This window comes from Pan troglodytes, chromosome 20 (assembly GCF_028858775.2).
Source record: "Pan troglodytes isolate AG18354 chromosome 20, NHGRI_mPanTro3-v2.0_pri, whole genome shotgun sequence".
NCBI lineage: Eukaryota > Metazoa > Chordata > Mammalia > Primates > Hominidae > Pan > Pan troglodytes.
Genome location: NC_072418.2, coordinates 44,374,105 through 44,393,533, shown reverse-complemented (window position 1 = coordinate 44,393,533; position 19,429 = coordinate 44,374,105). Strand labels below are relative to the sequence as shown.

Genomic DNA, 19,429 nt, shown 5'->3' with positions numbered 1-19,429 from the left:
GAGTTGTTTTGTTTCAAAAATGTGTTTAGTTTGCAAAAATTTTAGTTTTGCAAGATGAAAATGGTTGTGGAGATTGGTTGCACAATGCAAATGTACTTAACACTATTGAACAATACAGTTTTAAACAGTTAAGATGGTAAATGTGTATTTTACCACAATTAAAAGGCTTATTTATTTATTTTTATTTATTTATTTTGAGACAGAGTCTCGCTCTGTCACCCAGGCTGGAGTGCAATGGTGCAATCTCGGCTCACTGCAACCTCCACCTCCTGGGTTCAAGTGATTCTCATGCCTCAGCCTCCCGAGTAGCTGGGACTACAGGCGCTCGCCACCACGTTCGACTGATTTTTTTTGTAGTTTTAGTAGGGATGGGGTTTCACCATGTTGGCCAGGCTTGTCTCGAACTCCTGACCTCAAGTGATCTGCCTGCCTCGGCCTCCCAAAGTGCTGGGAATCCAGGCATGAGCCACTGCGGGGGCCTTTTTTTTTTTTTTTTTAGAGGTGCAGTCTTACTTTGTTGCCCAGGCTGGAGTGCAGGGTGCCATCATAGCTCACTGCAGCCTGGACTTCCTGCACTCAAGGCATCCTCCGGCTTCAGCCTCCAAAGTAGCTGGGATGGCCAGGCGCGGCCATACATGGCAAAACCCCATCTCTACTAATTAGCTGGGCGTGGCGGCAGGTGCCTTCAATCCCAGCTACTTGGGAGGCTGAGGCAGGAGAATCACTTGAACCCAGGAGGCTGAGGTTGTGGTGAGGAGAGATCGCACCATTGCACTCCAGCCTGGGCAACAAGAGTGAAACTCTGTCTCAAAACAACAACAACAACAAAAACGAAGTAGCCGGGACCGCCGGCTGTGTGCCATACTTGGCTTAAAAGCATTTTGTTTTTGAGACAGGGTCTTACTCAGTTGCCCAGGCTGGAGTGCAGTGGCACAATCACAGCTCACTGTAGCCTCCAACTCTCAACCTAAGCGATCCTCCCACCTCTGCCACCAGAGTAGCTGGGACTACAGGGGCATGCCACCACACCCAGCTAATTTTTTGTATTTTTTGTAGTGATGGGGTTTCATCATGTTGTCCAGGCTGCTCTCAAACTCCTGGATTCAAGCAATCTGCCCACCTCGGCCTCACAAAGTGCTGGGATTACAGGTATGATCCACTGTGCCCAGCCCCATATTCTATTGGTTAGAAGCAAATTACAAAAACTAGCCATACTGAAGTGAAGGAGACTTAGGCTCCACCTACTGAAAGGCGGCTGCCCAGGCATTTGTGGATATATTTTAAAACAGCTTCAGGCCGGGCACAGTGGCTCACACCTGTAATCCCAGCACTTTGGGAGGCTGAGTCAGGTGGATCACTTGAGGTCAGGAGTTCAAGACCAGCCTGGCCAACATGGTGAAACCCCGTCTCTACTAAAAATACAAAAATTACCCGGGTGTGGTGGCACATGCCTGTAATCCCAGCTACTTGGGAGGCTGAGGCAGGAGAATTGCTTGAGCCTGGGAGGCAGAAGTTGCTGTGAGCCCTGGCCCACAGAACGAGACTCTTTCTCAAAAAAACCCAATAACCGCCCCCCCCAAAAAAGGTGACAGGTTTTCACTCTGTCACCCAGGCTGAAGTACCTTGGCATGATCACAGCTCACTGCAGCCTCAAACTCCTGGGCTCAAGGGATCCTCCTGCCTCAGCCTCCTAAGTAGATGGGACTGCAGACATGTGTCACCACGCCCTGCTATTTTTTTTTTTAAACGTTTTCGTTGAAATGAGGGTCTCACTACGTTGCCTAGTCTGGTCCAGAACTCCTGGCCTCAAGTGATCCTGTTGCTTTGGCCTCTCAATGTGCTGGAATTACAGACAGGCATGAACCACCAGGCCTGGCCAACTTTCGATAATGTGGTTAGATAATTCAAACTTAAAGCTGTTGGAACTTTAAATTATTCCAAGCCTTGAGAGGAATGTTGCTATGTAGCCTGAGTCACGTAGCATGCAGTTACAACTTCTGCTTTTTCCTGTAAATGATTAAGAATGACCAAGCAGTGCCAGAGATAAGATCACCTCAGAACATTACTCCTAGGCCGGGTGTTGTGGCCTCACATCTGTAACCCACTTTGGGAGGCAGAGGTGGGAGGATCACTTGAGCCCAGGAGTTTGAGACAAGCCTGGGCAACACAGTGAGACCATGTCTCTACAGAAAAACTTATTGAAAAATTAGCTGGGCATGGTGGCACACGCCTGTAGTCCCAGCTACTGGGGAGGCTTAGGCAGGAGGCTTGAGCCTGGGCATTCGAGGCTGCAGTGAGCTGTGATTGTGCCACTGCACTCCAGCCTGGGTAACAGAGCAAGATCTGTTTGTTGTTGTTGTTTTGTTTTGTTTTTGAGACTTTGTCTCACTCTTGTCCCCCAGGCTGGAGTGCAATGGCACGATCTCAGATCACTGCAACCTCCGCCTCCCAGGTTCAAGTGATTCTCCTGCCTCAGCCTCCCGAGTACCTGGGATTACAGGCGCCCGCCGCCATGCCCAGCTAATTTTTGTATTTTTAGCAGACACGAGGTTTCATCATGTTGGCCAGGCTGGTCTTGAACTCCTGACCTCGTGATTTGCCCGCCTCAACCTCCCAAAGTGCTGGGATTACAGGCGTGAGCCACCGTGCCCAGCCCCAGAGCAAGATCTTATCTCAAGAAAAAAGAAAGGAGAAAGAAAGAAAGAAAGAAAGAAAGAAAGAAAGAAAGAGTACTCCTCCTGCTGTCAGAATGTTAACGCAATCTTCCCTGCAGCACAGCAAGATGTACTAATGAAACTGTTGTAACATATGTACTGGTCCTGTGGCCTGGAATAAACTCTATAGTTAATCATATTTTCCCTTCTTTTTTTTCTTTTTTGAGAGTAGAAGTCTGGCTCTGTCGCCCAGGCTGAAGTGCAGTGGCGCGATCTCGGCTCACTGCAACTGCTGCCTCCCAGGTTCAAGTGATGCTCCTGCCTCAGCTTCCCAAATAGCTGACACCACAGGCATGTGCCACCACACCCGTCTAGTTTTGGTATTTTTTAGTAGAGACAGGGTTTCACTATATGTTGGCCAGGCTGGTCTCGAACTCCTGACCTCAGGGTATCCACTCTCCTTGGCCTCCCAAAGTGCTGGGATTACGGGCATGAACCACCGAATCCGGCCTCAATCATATTTTCTGAATCTCATTATTTATAGTTGACAATAATTTATTTTCTTTTATTTAACATGTATACATGGGAGCCTTCAGAATGAAGACCTCAGCCGGGAGCAGTGGCTCATGCCTGTAATCTCAGCACTTTGGGAGGCCAAGGTGGGCAGATCACCTGAGGTCAGGAGTTTGAGACCTGACTGGCCAACATGGCGAAACCCCGTCTCTACTAAAAATACAAAAATGAGGCAGGAGGTGCCAGCCAGGTTGTGGAGAGCCTTGTCATGCGTGATAAGACTTTGGCTTTTACCCTGAGTGAAATGGGGACCACTGGAGGGGTCTGAGCAGATGGGACCTGACTTAGGTGTTCACAGGGTTCCAGCTGCATGTGGGGTGCAAACTAGAGGGGTTGGGAAAGGGGACCCCAGAGACAAGGTCCCCGTCATAGTCCAGGTGATAGATGAACTTGGACAGATCAAGGTGCAGGGCGACAAAGAGGTGAGAAGTGGGATTTAGGGTGTATTTCAAAAGTAGAGGCAGTAAGATTTCCTGATGGACAAAATGGGGGCTTGAGAAAAGAGAATGCAAGGCTGGTGCCACCACTAGGGGACCAGGGGCCCCAAGAGCTGAAAGGTTAGAGCTGTCTACCTCACCCACACAGCATCCAGAAATAAATAAATAAATAAATACATTTTCCCCAGCTCCAGCTTAAAAGACAGAAATATCATTTAAAAGTGAAACCTCTGCCAGGTGCAGAGACTCACTCCAGCCTGGGCAACAGAGCAAGATTCTGTCTCAAAAAAAAAAAAAAAAAAAAGTAAATAAATAAAATAAAAAAGAAAATACAAAAAGTAGCTGGGCCCAGGCGAGGTGGCTCATGCCTGTAATCCCAGCACTTTGGGAGGCTGAGGCAGAAGGATCACATGAGGCCAGGAGTTCGAGACCAGCCTGACCAACATGGTGGAACTCCATCTCTACTAAAAACACAAACATTAGCTAGATATAGTGGTGGGTGCCTGCAATCCCAGCTACTAAGGAGGCTGAGACAGAAGAATTGCTTGAACCTGGGAGGCGGAGGTTGTGGTGAGCAGAGATCATGCCACTGCACTCCAGCCTGGGCGACAGAGGGAGACTCTGTCAAAAAAAAAAAAAAAAAAAAAAAAAAACCCGGCCGGTCACGGTGGCTAACGCCTGTAATCCCAGTACTTTGGGAGGCTGAGGCGGGTGGACCACCTGAGGTCAGGAGTTTGAGACCGGTCTGGCCAATATGGTGAAAACCCATCTCTACTAAAAATACAAAAATTAGCTGGGTGTGGTGGTGCACGCCTGTAGTCCCAGCTACTCGGGAGGCTGAGGCAGGAGAATCGCTTGAACCCGGGAGGCAGAGATTGCAGTGAGCTGAGATCGCACCACTGCACTCCAGCCTGGATGACAGGGGGAGACGCCATCTCAAAAAATAAAAAACCAAAATTATAACAAGGGTACAACATTTCAATAGGATAACATTTATATTAAACAATTCAATGGAATACTTCACTAGTTGATATATGCATTATTAATGGGGTCTCGCTATATTCGAACTTCTGGCCTCAAGAGCTCTTCCCGCCTCAGCCTTCCAAAGGGCTGGGATTACAGTCATGAGCCACCGCGCCTAGCCAATGGTAGCTTGTAAATACTTTGTATCTATTGGCCTGGCTGGGTGGCTCACGCCTGTAATCCCGGCAGTTTGGGAGGGAGAACTGGGAGGATAGCTAGAGCCCAGGAGGTCAAGACAAGACTGGGCAACATCGCAACATAGCAGGACTCCATCTCTTAAAAAAAAAAAAAAAAAAAAAAAAAAAAAAAAAGAATTAGCCAGCCGTGGTGGTGCATGTCTGTGATACCAGCTACATGGGAGGCTGAGGTAGGAGGATCCCTTGAACCCAGGAGTTAAGAGGCTGCAATGAGCTGTGATCGAGCCACCGTACTCCAGCCTGGGTGACAGAGTGAGACCCTTTTAAGGAGCCTTGATGGGACCTGATGACTGGCTTGATGTGGGAAATGATGGCATCTAGGATGGCATCCAGGGACAACATCTCCATTTCTTGATTGATAAATCAATCAATAGGAAAGAGGATTTTCTGCAAATAAGGGAATCTTAGTTCCTCATTTCTCTTCGCTACCCCAACCGCTCCTTGCTCAGAATCAAGCAGTAACAGTGAACTTGGTAGTAGCTCCGAGAAGGAAGTTGGACTTATCCAACTTCCTTCCTTCCTTGTCCTTGAGAAACCTAGGGGAACTCTAAAACGGAAGCAGAATCCACTCCCCAACTTCTCCACTCTCTGAATGAGGAGTGATTTTTTTGCTTTGTTTTCCAGTTACAAGGCAGGGGATGTACACGAGGTCCTGGAAGGAATTCCCCCTTGGTCCTGGTTCAATCTCTGATTTGTGATCCCGGACCACAGAGAGCTCTTCGGTGGGGTAGGCGCAGCACGGAGCAGTTAGGGATTTGCTTTTTTGGTAAAGAGGGTATCTGGGAGAAACTGCACTCAAACTTCCTCAGCCACACTCAACATGGCAGCTTCCTAGCCACGCCCAAAATGGCGGAACCCTTTGCCGTAGCTGGAGAGACGCTATTTTCCCAAAATGGAGCGGAGGAGGAAAATGTCCATCACAGCTTCACCCCGCCCCCCGCAGACGGCTAGCACCAATTAGTAGCGCGCAGAGCGAGTACAAAGCTAGGGGAGGAGCCTGCTGTTGCCCCAGCAACAACCACGGAAACCAAGGCGAGCGCGGTCGCGGAAGTATCGCGGCTTACATATCTCGCAGCCAGGCGGGTCCTGGGAGAGGCGCGAGCCAGGCCTGGTCGGCGCCCGCGGAGAAAAGAAGCAGTCAAGCCCATGAACTACAACCCCGGTTGCCGCTTTCTCCTCTCCTAACCGTTAAGTGCGCTAAGGTAGGAATGACGCATGCGCTGCGCTTAGAGGAGGGGTTAAGTCGGACCTGAACTCATAACGCATGCGCCTTATGGAGCTTGCTGGGGGAGGGAAGCGGGGTGGCTGACGTGACGCGGAAGGCGGGTCTTTTGCGCTCGTGGGCGGAGCCATAGCCCCTTCGGGCGGGGCTTTCCGCCGACCTGAACCCGAAAAGGTTATTTTGGACTTCCCAGAGTTAAATGCTGGTTCCCCAGACAAGGGTCCCCCCATTTTTTCCAGGCTTTCATGGGTTGGCAATTAGGATCTGTGGTCAAGACCTCAGCCTCAGGGGTGTGACGAAGCTAGCTTGGAATCCTAGTACTACCCTTTACTTGCTGGGCCTCAGTTTCCCCCCCTGTCAAATGGAGATAATACACTTACCTCACAGGGTTGTGATTATATTTTTCCCCTCCCAGGGCCATGGCTGAGGTGCACGTGATCGGGCAGATCATGGGGGCCAGCGGTTTCTCGGAAAGTAGCCTCTTCTGCAAGTGGGGCATTCACACAGGTATTCCCCCAAGCCTGGTTCATTTCCACACCAAGACCCCTAGCCTAGAGGCTACATGCTCCTTCCTCCACCCCTTAACGCAGACTCTTAACCTCATTTCCATCAGTTCTCAGTACTCCAGGCCCAGCCCACACCCTGTCCACATGAGTCTCAAGCTCCCATCTTTGTGTGTGTGAGGGGTGGGATACAGACAGGGTCTCTCCCTGCGCCCGGGCTGGAGTAAGGTGGTGTGATCATAGCTCAGTGCAGCCTCGAACTCTCGGGCTCTAGTGATCCTCCCGCCTCAGCCTCCTGAGAAGCTGGGACTACAGACACGCACCACCAAGTCTGGCTAATTTTTTTTATTTTTTGTAGAGACAGGGTCTCGCTATGTTGCCCAGGCTGGTCTCGAACTCCTGGGCTCAAACAGGCCACCCACTTCAGCCTCTCAAAGTGCTAGGATTAAAAACGTGAGCCGCCACGTCCCAGGAAAGTAATTTTGTTCATGCTTCCCCAACTGAGGCCCTATAGAGTCATGGTATAGTGTAATGGTTAGGGTCATGGGCTGCCAGATCTGCATTTAAATATTAACTCCCCCACCTATTAATTGGAGACCTTTGGACTTGACCACTTTGAGCCTCAGTTTCCTTGTTTCAAAGTGAAGCTAATAGTAGCTAAGAAGCAGCACAGGTTTGAGGTTAAGAGCACAGACTGCCTGGGTTCAAAACCAGTTATTGCTTGTTAAGGCACCCATGGGCTGATTATGTGAACTTGGGCACTTCTCTTCACCTCGACTTCCTTGTTTGTACAATGAGAGTCATAGAAATATTTACCTGTTGAAGTTGTCATGAGTACTAAACGAGTATCAACAGCACTTAGAATAGGAATAGGGCTGGAATAGGAAGTGCTCATTCAGTGTTTGCCTGGCTTATACAAGACTTTGATGGGGTCTTGTTTGTAAAGCCTGGGGTATGTTGTTGCGTGGCACAGATAAATGTCTATGAAACAGAAGTGGCCATTTGGCATTATCATGTCTTCAGGCCTGAGTCCTAGTCCCTTTTTTTTTTTTTTTTTTTTTTTGAGACTCGTTCTGTTTCCCAGGCTGGAGTGCAGTGGTGCAATCTCTGCTCACTTCAAGCTCAGCCTTCCAGGTTCACGCCATTCTCCTGCCTCAGCCTCCTGCATAGCTGGGACTACAGGCGCCTGCCACCATGCCCGGCTATTTTTTTTTTTTTTTTTTTGTATTTTTAGTAGAGATGGGGTTTCACTGTGTTAGCCAGGATGGTCTCGATCTCCTGACCTTGTGATCTGCCCATCTCGGCCTCCCAAAGTGCTGGGATTACAGGCGTGAGCCACTGCGCCTGGCCCTTTTTTTTTTTTTTTTTTTTTGAGACAGAGTCTCACTCTGTAGCCAAGCTAGAGTGCAGTGGCACGATCTCGGCTCACTGCAATCTCTGCCTCCTGGGTTCAAGCGATTCTCCTATGTCAGCCTCCCGAGTGGCTGGGACTACAGGCACCCGCTACCACACCCAGCTAATTTTTGTATTTTTAGTAGAGATGGGGTTTCACCATGTCGGCCAGGCTGGTCTCGAACTCCTGGCCTTAAGTGATCCGCCTGCGTAGGCCTTCCAAAGTGCTGGGATTACAGGTGTGAGCCACTGCGCCTGGCCTCTGGGTCCTTTTTGATTCTACAGGTAAGTGAGGTGGAAGTTGAAATTCCCAGGAAATCGGAACCCTCCAGCTGATGGATGAGGGGCAGGCTCTGGAGTCAGACTTGGTTTCCAGGTTGGACCACTCACCTTCTCTGTGACCCTGGGCAGAGGCTGTCCCCTCTTGGAGCCTCAGTTTCCTCATTTGTTCTTCATAGGGCTGTTGGGAAATCTTGCTTTTAAGGAGCCTGACTCAGGGCCTGGTGCTTCCCTCAACTCAGCCCAGAAGGGAGTAATGACTAACCTGATTTTTATTATTTCAGGGAGTTGCTGGGGATGTTGATCCAGCCAAGAATACTGAGGCAGTTGGATGAAAGGCTTGGGCTCTGCAGTTAGAGCTGAGTCTGAATCCAGTCCCATGATGGGACCTTGGTCTGCTATAGTCACTGCTATGTCACCAGCATGGAAAACAGTGCTTGGCACATAGCAGGTGCTGAATAAATGTTCATGAACTCACCTTCTCAGAGCCTGTTTCTTTACCTGTTAAATGGGGATTATATTAGCTCCCACCTCCTAGGATCACTTATTTGTCCAAGAAACATTTATTGAGCACCTTCTGTATACCAAGAGCTGGGTTTGTGGTCTTGGGGATCCAGCAGTGTGCAAGGTCTCTGTTTTCCTGGGCCATACAGTAGGGGAGACAGAAAATAAATAAGCAGGCCAGGTGCGGTGGCTCATGCCTGTAATCCCAGCACTTTGGGAGTCCGAAGCGGGCAGATCACCTGAGGTCAGGAGTTTGAGACCAGCCTGGCTAACATGGTGAAACCCCATTTCTACTAAAAATACAAAAAAAAATTAGCTGGGCATGGCGGCGTGTGCCTGTAATCCCAGCTACTCGAGAGGCTGAGGCAGGAGAATCGCTTGAACCCGGGAGGCGGAGGTTGCAGTGAGCCGAGATGGCGCCATTGCACTCCAGCTTGGGCAACAAGAGCAAAAGTCTGTCTCAAAAAAAAATAAAATAAAATAAAATAAATAAACAGATAAACGAGTGCAGTTGGGTGTGGTGACTCACCCCTGTAATGCCAGCACTTTGGGAGACTGGAGCAGGAGGATCACTTGAGCCCAGGAGTTTGAGACCAGCCTGGGCAACATAGTGAGACCCCCGTCTCTACAGATAAATAAAAAATTAGCAAAGCATAGTGGTATGTGCCTGTCGTCCCAACGACTTGGGAGGTTGAGGTGGGAGGATTGCTTGATCCTGGGAGGTCAAGGTTGTAGTGAGCTGTGATTGTGCCACTGCACTCCAGCCTGGGTGACAGAGGGAGATCTTGTCTCCCCCCACCCCCCCCCAAAAAAGAAAGGAGCACCGTGATTCCAGACAGTGGTAAGTGCTAGGATGAAAAGAAATGATGTGGCAGGGACTAGTGTTTGGTGAAGAGGGTCAGGGAGAACCCCTCTGTGGAAGTGGCACTTGAGCTGGGCCCTGAAGGATGAAAACAAAAGCTAGGGATGGGGACACCCAGGAGCAGAGCTTTCTAGGCAGAGGGAACAGCCAGTGCAAAGGCCCTGAGGTGGGGAGTCAGAAGTGGGACAATGAGGCCAGAGGGTGATGAGGGAGGGGGAGAGTGATGGGAGATGAACTCAGGGAGGGGAGCAAAAGCCAGGCCACGTGGGCCATGGTGGAGAGTCTGTAAACTGGGGGGTGAGGAGGGGATTAAGAGTCCTAGAGGGTGGATTAAATGAATGGATTGCTTAAAGTGCTTAGCATAGCATCTGGGATTTAGTTAGTACTCGGTGCATTTTCTTTTTTTCTTTTCTTTTTTTTTTTTTGAGATGGAATTTGGCTCTTGTTGCCCAGGCTGGAGTGCAATGGGACCATCTTGGCTCACTGCAACCTCCACCTCCTGGGTTCAAGTGATTCTCCTGCCTCAGCCTCCTGAGTAGCTGGGACTATGGGCGTGCACCACCACACCCAGCTAATTTTTGTATTTTTTTAGTAGAGATAGGGTTTCAGAATGTTGGCCAGGATGGTCTCGATCTCTTGACCTCGTGATCTGCCTGCCTTAGTCTCCCAAAGTGCTGGGATTACAGACGTGGCTAATTTTGTGGGGGTGTGTGTGTGTGTTTTTAGTAGAGACAGAGTTTCACCATTTTGGCCAGGCTGGTCTCGAACCCCTGACCTCAAGTGATCCACCTGCCTTGGCTTCCCAAAGTGCTAGGATTACAGATGTGAGCCACTGCGCCCATCCTAATTTTTGTATTTTTAGTAGAGATGGGATTTCGCCATGTTGGCCGGGCTGGTCTCAAACTCCTGACCTCAGGTGATCAGCCCACCTCAGCCTCCCAAAGTGCTGAGATTACAGGCGTGAGTCACTGCGCCCGGCTTGTTTGTTCATTTTTTGAGATGGAGTCTCACTGTGTCACACCAGCTGGAGTGCAGTGGTGCAATCTCGGCTCACTGCAGCTTTTCCAGTGATTCTCGTGCCTCAGCCTCCCGAGTACCTGGGATTACAGGCACCTGCCACCACTCCAGACTACTTTTTGTATTTTTAGTAGAGACGAGGTTTTGCCATGTTGGCCAGGCTGGTCTTGAACTCCTGACCTTAGATGATCCACCCCCCCAAGCCTCCTAAAGTGCTGGGATTAGAGGTGTGAGCCACTGCGCTCAGCCTTAATTTTTATATTATTTGTAGAGATGGGGTTTTGCCATGTTGGTCTGGCTGGTCTTGAACTCCTGGACTCAAGCGATCTACCTGCCTTGGCCTCCCAAAGTGCTGAGATTACAGGTGTGAGCCACTGTGTCCTACCACTCAGTGCATTTTAGCTATCATTATCACCCCTCAGTAGGATCGAAATTGTTATGTGTGTTTCAGGATGCGCTCCTGGAGGGTACCCTTGGCCCCATCTTAATCCTTGGACTAGGCTTGTAAATATGGGGTGAGAATCGTAATAAAATGATATTGAAGACTTATCCCGCGCTCACTATGCTCATTACCCATTCATGGATTAATGGGTTAATGGATTAGTGGGTTATCATGGGAGAGGAAGTGGTGGCTTTATAAAATGAGAGAGAGAGACGTGAGTGGCATGTTAGCACACTAGCCTTGGGACTCTCTGAAGAGTTCCAGCAAGAAGGCTCTTACTAGATGGGGCCCCTCCACCTTGGTCAGTCTCCTATAACTGTGAGACAGAAATTCCTTTTCTTTATAAATTACCCAGTTTTGGATATTATGTTAAGAGTAACAGAAAACAAATGAAGACAATGAGGAATGCATTATTACTCAGCTCATTTTATAGATGGGGAGACCAAGGCAGAGAAAGCTAACTTGCCCAAGGTTGCAGAGGCAGGAAGAGGTAGTGCCAGGATTTGAACCCAGATACTTGGTTCCAGAATCCATGCTTCGTAACCCCTACCAGTAGATGCCACAGAGAAACAGTCCTATAGCCACAGCGGCATCCCCTTCCCGATGGCTGCCTCCCACCCCTCTATGTCCCGGCTCTCACTGCAGGGGCGGCATGGAAGCTCCTGTCAGGCGTGCGGGAGGGCCAAACGCAAGTGGACACCCCGCAGATAGGGGACATGGCTTACTGGTCCCACCCCATCGACCTGCACTTCGCCACCAAAGGTCTTCAAGGTGGGTATCACACCTGGACCCGGGGCCAGGCTGAGGGGAGGGGGCCAGTAGCCTCTGAGGCCCCTGGGGCTGGGAACACCAAGACCTGTCCCTGCTCCCCATACCACGTAGGTCCCTTTTGCAGCCAAGTCTGGCCCTGGAGAGGCTGAGCTAAGGCCTTCCCGGGCCTGCTCAATAGGCGATCCCAAGTTTGTATGATTAGGGCAGAGGCCAGGGTGGAGCAGGAGGTGGGAAGGTGGGGGTCAGGGTGGGAGGGGAGGTGGCATTGAAGTAAAGAGACAAAACAAGAGTCTCCAATAAAGAGGAAGCTGGGAGGCAGGGTCTGAGAGAGGCAAGGGCTGTTTCTCCAGGAAGGGCTCCTCGGCTTGAAAGTAGAGCTGCTGCTCAAAGGGGAAATCAGTACTGGGGGAGGAGCGGCATCAGAAAGCCTTTCTAGTAGAAAATGTGGGTTCCTGGAGATGAGTTGATTCTGAGAAATTGCCTAGGTAAATGTGCCATATATTTCACCAATATAAAGAACGTCTACCTGGTACCTGCCCTGTGTCCAGCCTGTGTTGGGTGATGCCAGGGAGACATTGAGGATCAAGGCAGTGCCCCTTAGCCTTGTCCTCACAGGGTTCACCGTCCTATGGGGGGACACACCTCTCTCCAGACATTGGCACCTCAGAGTGGGCAGGACTAAGATAGGTGATTTGGAGAGGCCGTGGGAGCCCAGAGGAAGTGCCTGACTCTGTCAGGGAGGTCAGAGAGGGCTTCCTGGAGGAGGGGGCTTCTGAACTTTGCTGTGAAGGGCCAGCGGAGCTAATAAGGCAGAGGGATAGAAGAAGGTTCTAGGCAGAGGGAGCTACGTGGAAGACTCAAAGGGGAAAGTGAGCCAAGGGCATCTAGTGGATTGAGGGAGAGCAGGACGGCAGAGGGGAAAGGTAGAAGGGGACAGGCCATGCAGGGCCTTGAGTGCCAGGCTGAGGAGCTGAGGCCATCTCCTGAAGGCACTTGGGAGCCAGAGCAGGTAATGGACAAGTGAGATTTCACCTTTTTTTTTTTGGAGACAGAGTCTCACTCTGTTGCCCAGGCTGGAGTGTAGTGGCAAGATCTCAGCTCACTGCAACCTCTGCCTCCCAGGTTCAAGCAATTCTCCTGCCTCAGCCTCACGAGTAGCTGGGACTACAGCCGCGTGCCACCACATCTGGCTAATTTTTGCCTTTTTTTTTTTTTTAATAGAGATGGCGTTTCACCAAGGTGGTCAGGCTGGTCTCGAACTCCTGACCTCAGGTGATCCGCCTGCCTCGGCCTCCCAAAGTGCTGGGATTACAGGCATGAGCCACTGCGCCTGGCCGAGATTTCACTTTTAAATAATCTTTCTGTCTTTTAAGCTGGAGCTGGGGAAAAAAAAATCTTTCCGGTGCTGTGTGGGTGAGGTGGGCAGCTCTAACCTTTCAGCTCTTGGGGCCTCCAGTCCCCCAGTGGTGGCACCAGCCTTGCTTTCTCTTTTCTCAAGCCCCCATTTTGTCCATCAGGAAATCTTAAACTGCCTCTACTTTTGAAATACATCCTAAATCCCACTTCTTACCCTTTTCTCGCCCAGCACCTTGATCTGTCCAAGTTCTTCTCTCACATGGACTATGACAAGAATCTTGTCTCTGGAGTCCCCTTCCCCAACCCCCCTGGTCTGCACCCCACATGCAGCTGGGACCCTGTGAACACCTAAGTCAGGTCCCATCTCTGCTCTGCTCAGAACCCTCCAATGGTCCCCATCTCACTCAGGGTGAAAGCCATAGTCTTAGCATGCATCACAAGGCTCTCCACAACCTGGCTGGCACCTCCTTCCCGTCTCCCCACCTCATTCTGCTCTAGCCATGCTGTCCCCACCAGGCACACTCCGTCTGGGCTCCAGCCATACTGTCCCCACCAGACACTGCCCCCCCCAGGGCCTTGGCACTTGCTGTTCCCTCTGGCTAGGAGCACTGTTCCTCTAGATGGCCACATGGCCTACTCCCTTCCTTCCTTTTAGCATTTGCTCAAATGTCACCTTCTTAATGAAGCTTCCTTGATCCCCTTCTTGCTAAAGCGGTATCCCCACCCTCACCCTACCCAGCTCTGTTTTCCCTCACAGCAATTACCACCATCTGATCTACCCTATAATTTGCTTATTTACTACATTCGTTGTCTAGGATATCAGCTTCACGGGGGCAGGAATTTTTGTCTGCCATCCATGTTCATGTCTGCCGTGTCCCCAGCTAGCTAGAACAGAGTCTAGCACAGGAGAAGGGATCAGCATGAGATGAGATGGGGCTGGATCTCCAAGGGCTTTGACTACCAGACTGAGGAGCTGAACTGTGTTCTGAGGACATGGGCAAAGCTATGGAAGGAGAGAAAGATGCTTCCAGATGCCAGGTGGAAGGTGGATTAGAGAGGGGCAAGAAAGAAGGCCCTGGGCCCAAAGAGAGCAGAGCAGGGACATGAGGAGGGAAGGCAGGAGGTGTCCCTGACAAGGCCCATGATGGTTACCTGGGGACTGGAGGAGCAATGGGCTGCCCTGACATGGGGTCATGGAGGAGGATAACACAGAGAGGAAATTCAGCAGAGGTCTGATTAGAAGGGCCTTGAATTTTGAAGAGGTTGGACTTTATACTGAGGGCACTGGGGAGCTATGGAAGGATCCTTAGCAGGGGAGTGACATGGATTTGGAAAGATCACTTTGGCTGCTGTGTGGGGATAGATAAGACGGTGGGAGCCTAGAAAGGAGGCTGGGTTGGAAACTCTGGGACAGAAACCCAGAGAGGAAAAGACTGGGCCTGGGGTCTCCAGTGAGTATCAGGGAGTGGGGAATCAGCAGGAGTCTGGTCCCCACCCATCCCTCCTTTCCCCTCTCTCTCCTTTCCTGCAGGCTGGCCCCGGCTCCATTTCCAGGTGTGGTCCCAGGACAGCTTTGGCCGCTGCCAGCTTGCAGGCTATGGATTTTGCCATGTGCCCAGTAGCCCGGGCACCCACCAGCTGGCCTGCCCCACGTGGCGGCCCCTGGGCAGTTGGCGAGAACAGTTGGCACGGGCTTTCGTGGGTGGTGGGCCGCAGCTGCTGCATGGGGACACCATCTACAGTGGGGCCGACCGCTATCGCCTGCACACAGCTGCTGGTGGCACCGTGCACCTGGAGATCGGCCTGCTGCTCCGCAACTTCGACCGCTATGGCGTCGAGTGCTGAGGGACTCTGCCTCCAACGTCACCACCATCCACACCCCGGACACCCAGTGATGGGGGAGGATGGCACAGTGGTCAAGAGCACGGACTCTAGAGACCGTCAGAGCTGACCCCAGCTAAGGCATGGCACCGCTTCTGTCCTTTCTAGGACCTCGGGGTCCCTCTGGGCCCAGTTTCCCTATCTGTAAATTGGGGACAGTAAATGTATGGGGTCGCAGGGTGTTGAGTGACAGGAGGCTGCTTAGCCACATGGGAGGTGCTCAGTAAAGGAGAGCAATTCTTACAGGTGTCTGCCTCCTGACCCTTCCATCCCTCAGGTGTCCTGTTGCCCCCTCCTCCCACTGACACCCTCCGGAGGCCCCCATGTTGACAGACCCTCTTCTCCTACCTTGTTTCCCAGCCTGACTCTCCTTCCGTTCTGGGTCCCCCTCCTCTGGTCGGCTCCCCTGTGTCTCATCCCCCGGATTAAGCCTTCTCCGCCTGGTCCTCTTTCTCTGGTGACCCACACCGCCCGCAAAGCCACAGCGCATCTGGATCACCCGCTTCGGTGGCGCTTGGCCGCCAGGAGGCAGCACCCTGTTTGCGGGGCGGAGTCGGGGTGCCCGCCCCCTTTCCCCCAGGGCTGAAGGGACCCCCCTCGGAGCCCGCCCACGCGAGATGAGGACGGTGGCCCAGCCCCCCCCATGCCCTCCCCCTGGGGGCCGCCCCCGCTCCCGCCCCGTGCGCTTCCTGGGTGGGGCCGGGGGCGGCTTCAAAACCCCCCGCCGACCCAGCCGGTCCCCGCCGCCGCCGCCCTTCGCGCCCTGGGCCATCTCCCTCCCACCTCCCTCCGCGGAGCAGCCAGACAGCGAGGGCCCCGGCCGGGGGCAGGGGGGACGCCCCGTCCGGGGCACCCCCCCGGCTCTGAGCCGCCCGCGGGGCCGGCCTCGGCCCGGAGCGGAGGAAGGAGTCGCCGAGGAGCAGCCTGAGGCCCCAGAGTCTGAGACGAGCCGCCGCCGCCCCCGCCACTGCGGGGAGGAGGGGGAGGAGGAGCGGGAGGAGGGACGAGCTGGTCGGGAGAAGAGGAAAAAAACTTTTGAGACTTTTCCGTTGCCGCTGGGAGCCGGAGGCGCGGGGACCTCTTGGCGCGACGCTGCCCCGCGAGGAGGCAGGACTTGGGGACCCCAGACCGCCTCCCTTTGCCGCCGGGGACGCTTGCTCCCTCCCTGCCCCCTACACGGCGTCCCTCAGGCGCCCCCATTCCGGACCAGCCCTCGGGAGTCGCCGACCCGGCCTCCCGCAAAGACTTTTCCCCAGACCTCGGGCGCACCCCCTGCACGCCGCCTTCATCCCCGGCCTGTCTCCTGAGCCCCCGCGCATCCTAGACCCTTTCTCCTCCAGGAGACGGATCTCTCTCCGACTTGCCACAGATCCCCTATTCAAGACCACCCACCTTCTGGTACCAGATCGCGCCCATCTAGGTTATTTCCGTGGGATACTGAGACACCCCCGGTCCAAGCCTCCCCTCCACCACTGCGCCCTTCTCCCTGAGGACCTCAGCTTTCCCGCGAGGCCCTCCTACCTTTTCCCGGGAGACCCCCAGCCCCTGCAGGGGCGGGGCCTCCCCACCACACCAGCCCTGTTCGCGCTCTCGGCAGTGCCGGGGGGCGCCGCCTCCCCCATGCCGCCCTCCGGGCTGCGGCTGCTGCCGCTGCTGCTACCGCTGCTGTGGCTACTGGTGCTGACGCCTGGCCGGCCGGCCGCGGGACTATCCACCTGCAAGACTATCGACATGGAGCTGGTGAAGCGGAAGCGCATCGAGGCCATCCGCGGCCAGATCCTGTCCAAGCTGCGGCTCGCCAGCCCCCCGAGCCAGGGGGAGGTGCCGCCCGGCCCGCTGCCCGAGGCCGTGCTCGCCCTGTACAACAGCACCCGCGACCGGGTGGCCGGGGAGAGTGCAGAACCGGAGCCCGAGCCTGAGGCCGACTACTACGCCAAGGAGGTCACCCGCGTGCTAATGGTGGAAACCCACAACGGTGAGCTCGGAGGGGCAGGGGAGCCGGGAGGGGGGCCCCCAGGGGGCGCCGGAGTGCCGGGGCCACGGGTAGGAAGTGACTGGCAGAAGAAACTGGCTGGAGGAAGAGGACCCCCCGGGGCAAAGGGAACGTGTGATGGTGGGAGGGGGGTGTCCGAAAGAGGATGGCACTGAGCCCCCTACCACCCAGGTATCTGGTCTTGGAGAGGAGGAGATAGCGAAGTGTACCGCTTCTAGAGGGCGACAGAAACATGCGGGGTCGTGGGGGCAGTCCCCTAGAGGGAGACAAGCAATAGGGGGGAGGGTATAAGGCTCCCTCTTCCAGGACGCGTTGAATGGGGTGGGGTCGTGGGGTGCCAGGTGCACAGAAGGGAGCCTGGTGTGGGAGAAGCGAAGACCCCAGCATTTGGGAAAGGAGAGGCGCTGGAGAAAGTTGACCCAGAGCTTGGGGGTCCTGAGGTGGAAAGATTCAAGAAGGACAGAAAAGCTAGATGAAGGCAACCCCAGGGGGTGCCAGGAAAGTGAGAGCGGACCCACTTCCAGAGGCTGCCAGGAACACGCGGGATGCGGGGGTGGGGGAGAGTCGTAGAAAGAGAAACAGAGGTGCGTGTGATAAATGTGGGGAGAAAGGGACGGGAGGTTACTGGAAGGAGGAGGCAAGCGGGAGAGGAGCGGAGACTCGGGAGGGCGCCCGGGATGCAGAGGTGTCCTCGGTGTTTCACACAGGGACGTGAGGGACAGAGTGGGGAGCCCAGCGGAGGAATCGAGCTTCCAGAAGACCTAGAGTCCTGGGTCATGGGAAGGGCTTTACCGAGAGGGGAGACAGGCGTGGGAAAGGTGGTGTGAGCGGGGAGGAGGAGAGATACCCAGCGCCATCCACGCTGCGAGCAGCGAGCCCCCCCATTCGCCGCAGGATGCAGGGGAATGGGCTGTGCGGAGTCCAGCCGCAGGGGAAGTGCTGGGTGGGGGGTGACTCTACAAGACCGAGGTGAGAAAACCAAGCTGGGAGGAGTGAGAAAGCCCCACGTGGGTGCCACGCGCGGGGGGAGGAGCCTGCGCTTCCACCAAGGGGCAGGAGGACCCCGCTGCGCTAAACGCTGGCAGTCTGGACCCCAAAGTCCCAGTTCCTCTCAGGGTGGCTGGGGAAACCCCAGCGTCCGGCGGCCTCACCCTCCTCCCTTCCCTTTCCTTCCCATGCCCCCGGCGGGGGCGGGGATCGCTCGCGGAGCCCGGGGCGAGACGGGACAGGTCTGGTCCCCGCCCTCCTGGCTGCGGCGCCTCCCGCCCTCCTCACCCCAGCTACGGGCGGGGCTCCCACTCAGCCGGCCCCGTCGGCATCCATGCGAGGACCCAGGCGTCCCGCGTGGTTCAGAGCCTTGGGGAAGATCCCTCAGGTTTCACTGACTCTTGGGCGGTGTGGGCTTGCGGGTTCCCTGCCCATTTCTGCGCCAGTTTACGGCTCCAGCCCAATGACGCGCACTCCGCACCCAAGTCTCAGCCTTACCTTATCTTCCGTGGCTTCACCTTCGTTGTAGAGGTTCCTTTAACACTGACACCTCCAATCCTCTTCTCCCCAACAAATGCACATGTGTCTCGTCTCGCACGTGTCTCCCCATCTGCCTCTTTCTTTTCGTCTCCGTTAGTCTTTCTGTCCACGCATGGGTCTCCTGGTTTTTGTCTCTCCGACTATTTTCTCTCCCTTTCTATTTTTCTCCTCCACGGTCCTGTTGCCTCGTCTCTGTCTCTGACATCTCCCCGCCTCTCCCTCTCTGCATCACCCTCCAACCCTTCCTCTCCCTCCTCTGTGTCTTCCTCCCTATCTGTCTTCCCCAGCCAAGGCTCTGCCTTTCCTTTGGGGTTTGCTGAGTAACCTCCGGGCCAAGAATAGGGCTTATTGGGGCTGGGTGGGGAGGGAGACTGGGGAGGAGGAGGAGGATCGAAGGGGGCCGTAGGGAAGGGGTTTCCTCTGCCTTTCTCACCAGTCTCTTTTCACACCCCTACTATGGGAGGCTGGAAGCAGTTGCCCCAGTTGATCCAGCAGTTCATGGCCTGTTCCCTCATCCCCATCCCCAAACTTTTCCTAAACTAGAAAATACCTTGGCTGGGCGCGGTGGCTCACGCCTGTAATCCCAGCACTTTGGGAGGCCAAGGTGGGTGGACCACCTGAGGTCAGGAGTTGGAGACCAGCCTGGCCAACATGGCGAAACCCGGTCTCTACTAAAAATACAAAAATTAGCTGGGCGGGGTGGCGGGCGGCGCCTGTAATCCCAGCTACTTGGGAGGCTGAGGCAGGAGAATCGCTTGAACCTGGGAGGCAGAGGTTGCTATGAGCCAAGATCGCG

General features: G+C 54.0%; 3 protein-coding genes across 14 annotated transcripts in view; 2 read left to right on the top strand and 1 right to left on the bottom strand.

Annotated features, from left to right (window-relative positions):
- Nucleotides 1-18,650, bottom strand: part of TMEM91 (transmembrane protein 91) — a 33,345-nt gene extending 14,695 nt beyond the window's left edge. For 2 of the 9 annotated variants that reach the window (XM_016936050.4, XM_016936051.4), the window contains exon 1: nucleotides 15,462-15,630. In XM_016936050.4, coding sequence (XP_016791539.1) covers nucleotides 15,462-15,603 — 142 coding nt within the window. In that variant the 5' untranslated portion in view covers nucleotides 15,604-15,630. Of the gene's footprint in view, nucleotides 1-5,948; nucleotides 6,055-15,461; nucleotides 15,643-18,591 lie in introns of those variants that run through there. The other 7 variants (XM_003953499.6, XM_016936052.4, XM_016936053.4 and 4 more) reach the window with 5 other exon arrangements.
- On the top strand, nucleotides 5,949-15,360 carry B9D2 (B9 domain containing 2). Its single transcript, XM_016936055.3, has 4 exons — nucleotides 5,949-6,086; nucleotides 6,522-6,613; nucleotides 11,751-11,876; nucleotides 14,764-15,360. The coding sequence occupies exons 2-4, from the start codon at nucleotides 6,526-6,528 to the stop codon at nucleotides 15,075-15,077; spliced, it is 528 nt and encodes a 175-aa protein (XP_016791544.1). The 5' UTR covers nucleotides 5,949-6,086; nucleotides 6,522-6,525; the 3' UTR covers nucleotides 15,078-15,360.
- Nucleotides 15,834-19,429, top strand: part of TGFB1 (transforming growth factor beta 1) — a 46,789-nt gene continuing 43,193 nt past the window's right edge. The window contains exon 1 of one of the 4 annotated variants that reach the window (XM_512687.8): nucleotides 15,834-17,088. In XM_512687.8, the coding sequence (XP_512687.2) occupies nucleotides 16,734-17,088 (355 nt within the window). In that variant the 5' untranslated portion in view covers nucleotides 15,834-16,733. The remainder of the gene's footprint in view (nucleotides 17,089-19,429) is intronic. The other 3 variants (XM_009435655.5, XM_054674102.2, XM_063801723.1) reach the window with 3 other exon arrangements.

Bases quoted from the DNA above. Each gene is read 5' to 3' on its own strand.
- B9D2 (XM_016936055.3), top strand. From the start codon at position 6,526: ATGGCTGAGGTGCACGTGATCGGGCAGATCATGGGGGCCAGCGGTTTC. The intron at 6,614-11,750 runs GTATTCCCCCAA...CTCTCACTGCAG, and splicing joins CAAGTGGGGCATTCACACAG to GGGCGGCATGGAAGCTCCTG. The intron at 11,877-14,763 runs GTGGGTATCACA...CCTTTCCTGCAG, and splicing joins CGCCACCAAAGGTCTTCAAG to GCTGGCCCCGGCTCCATTTC.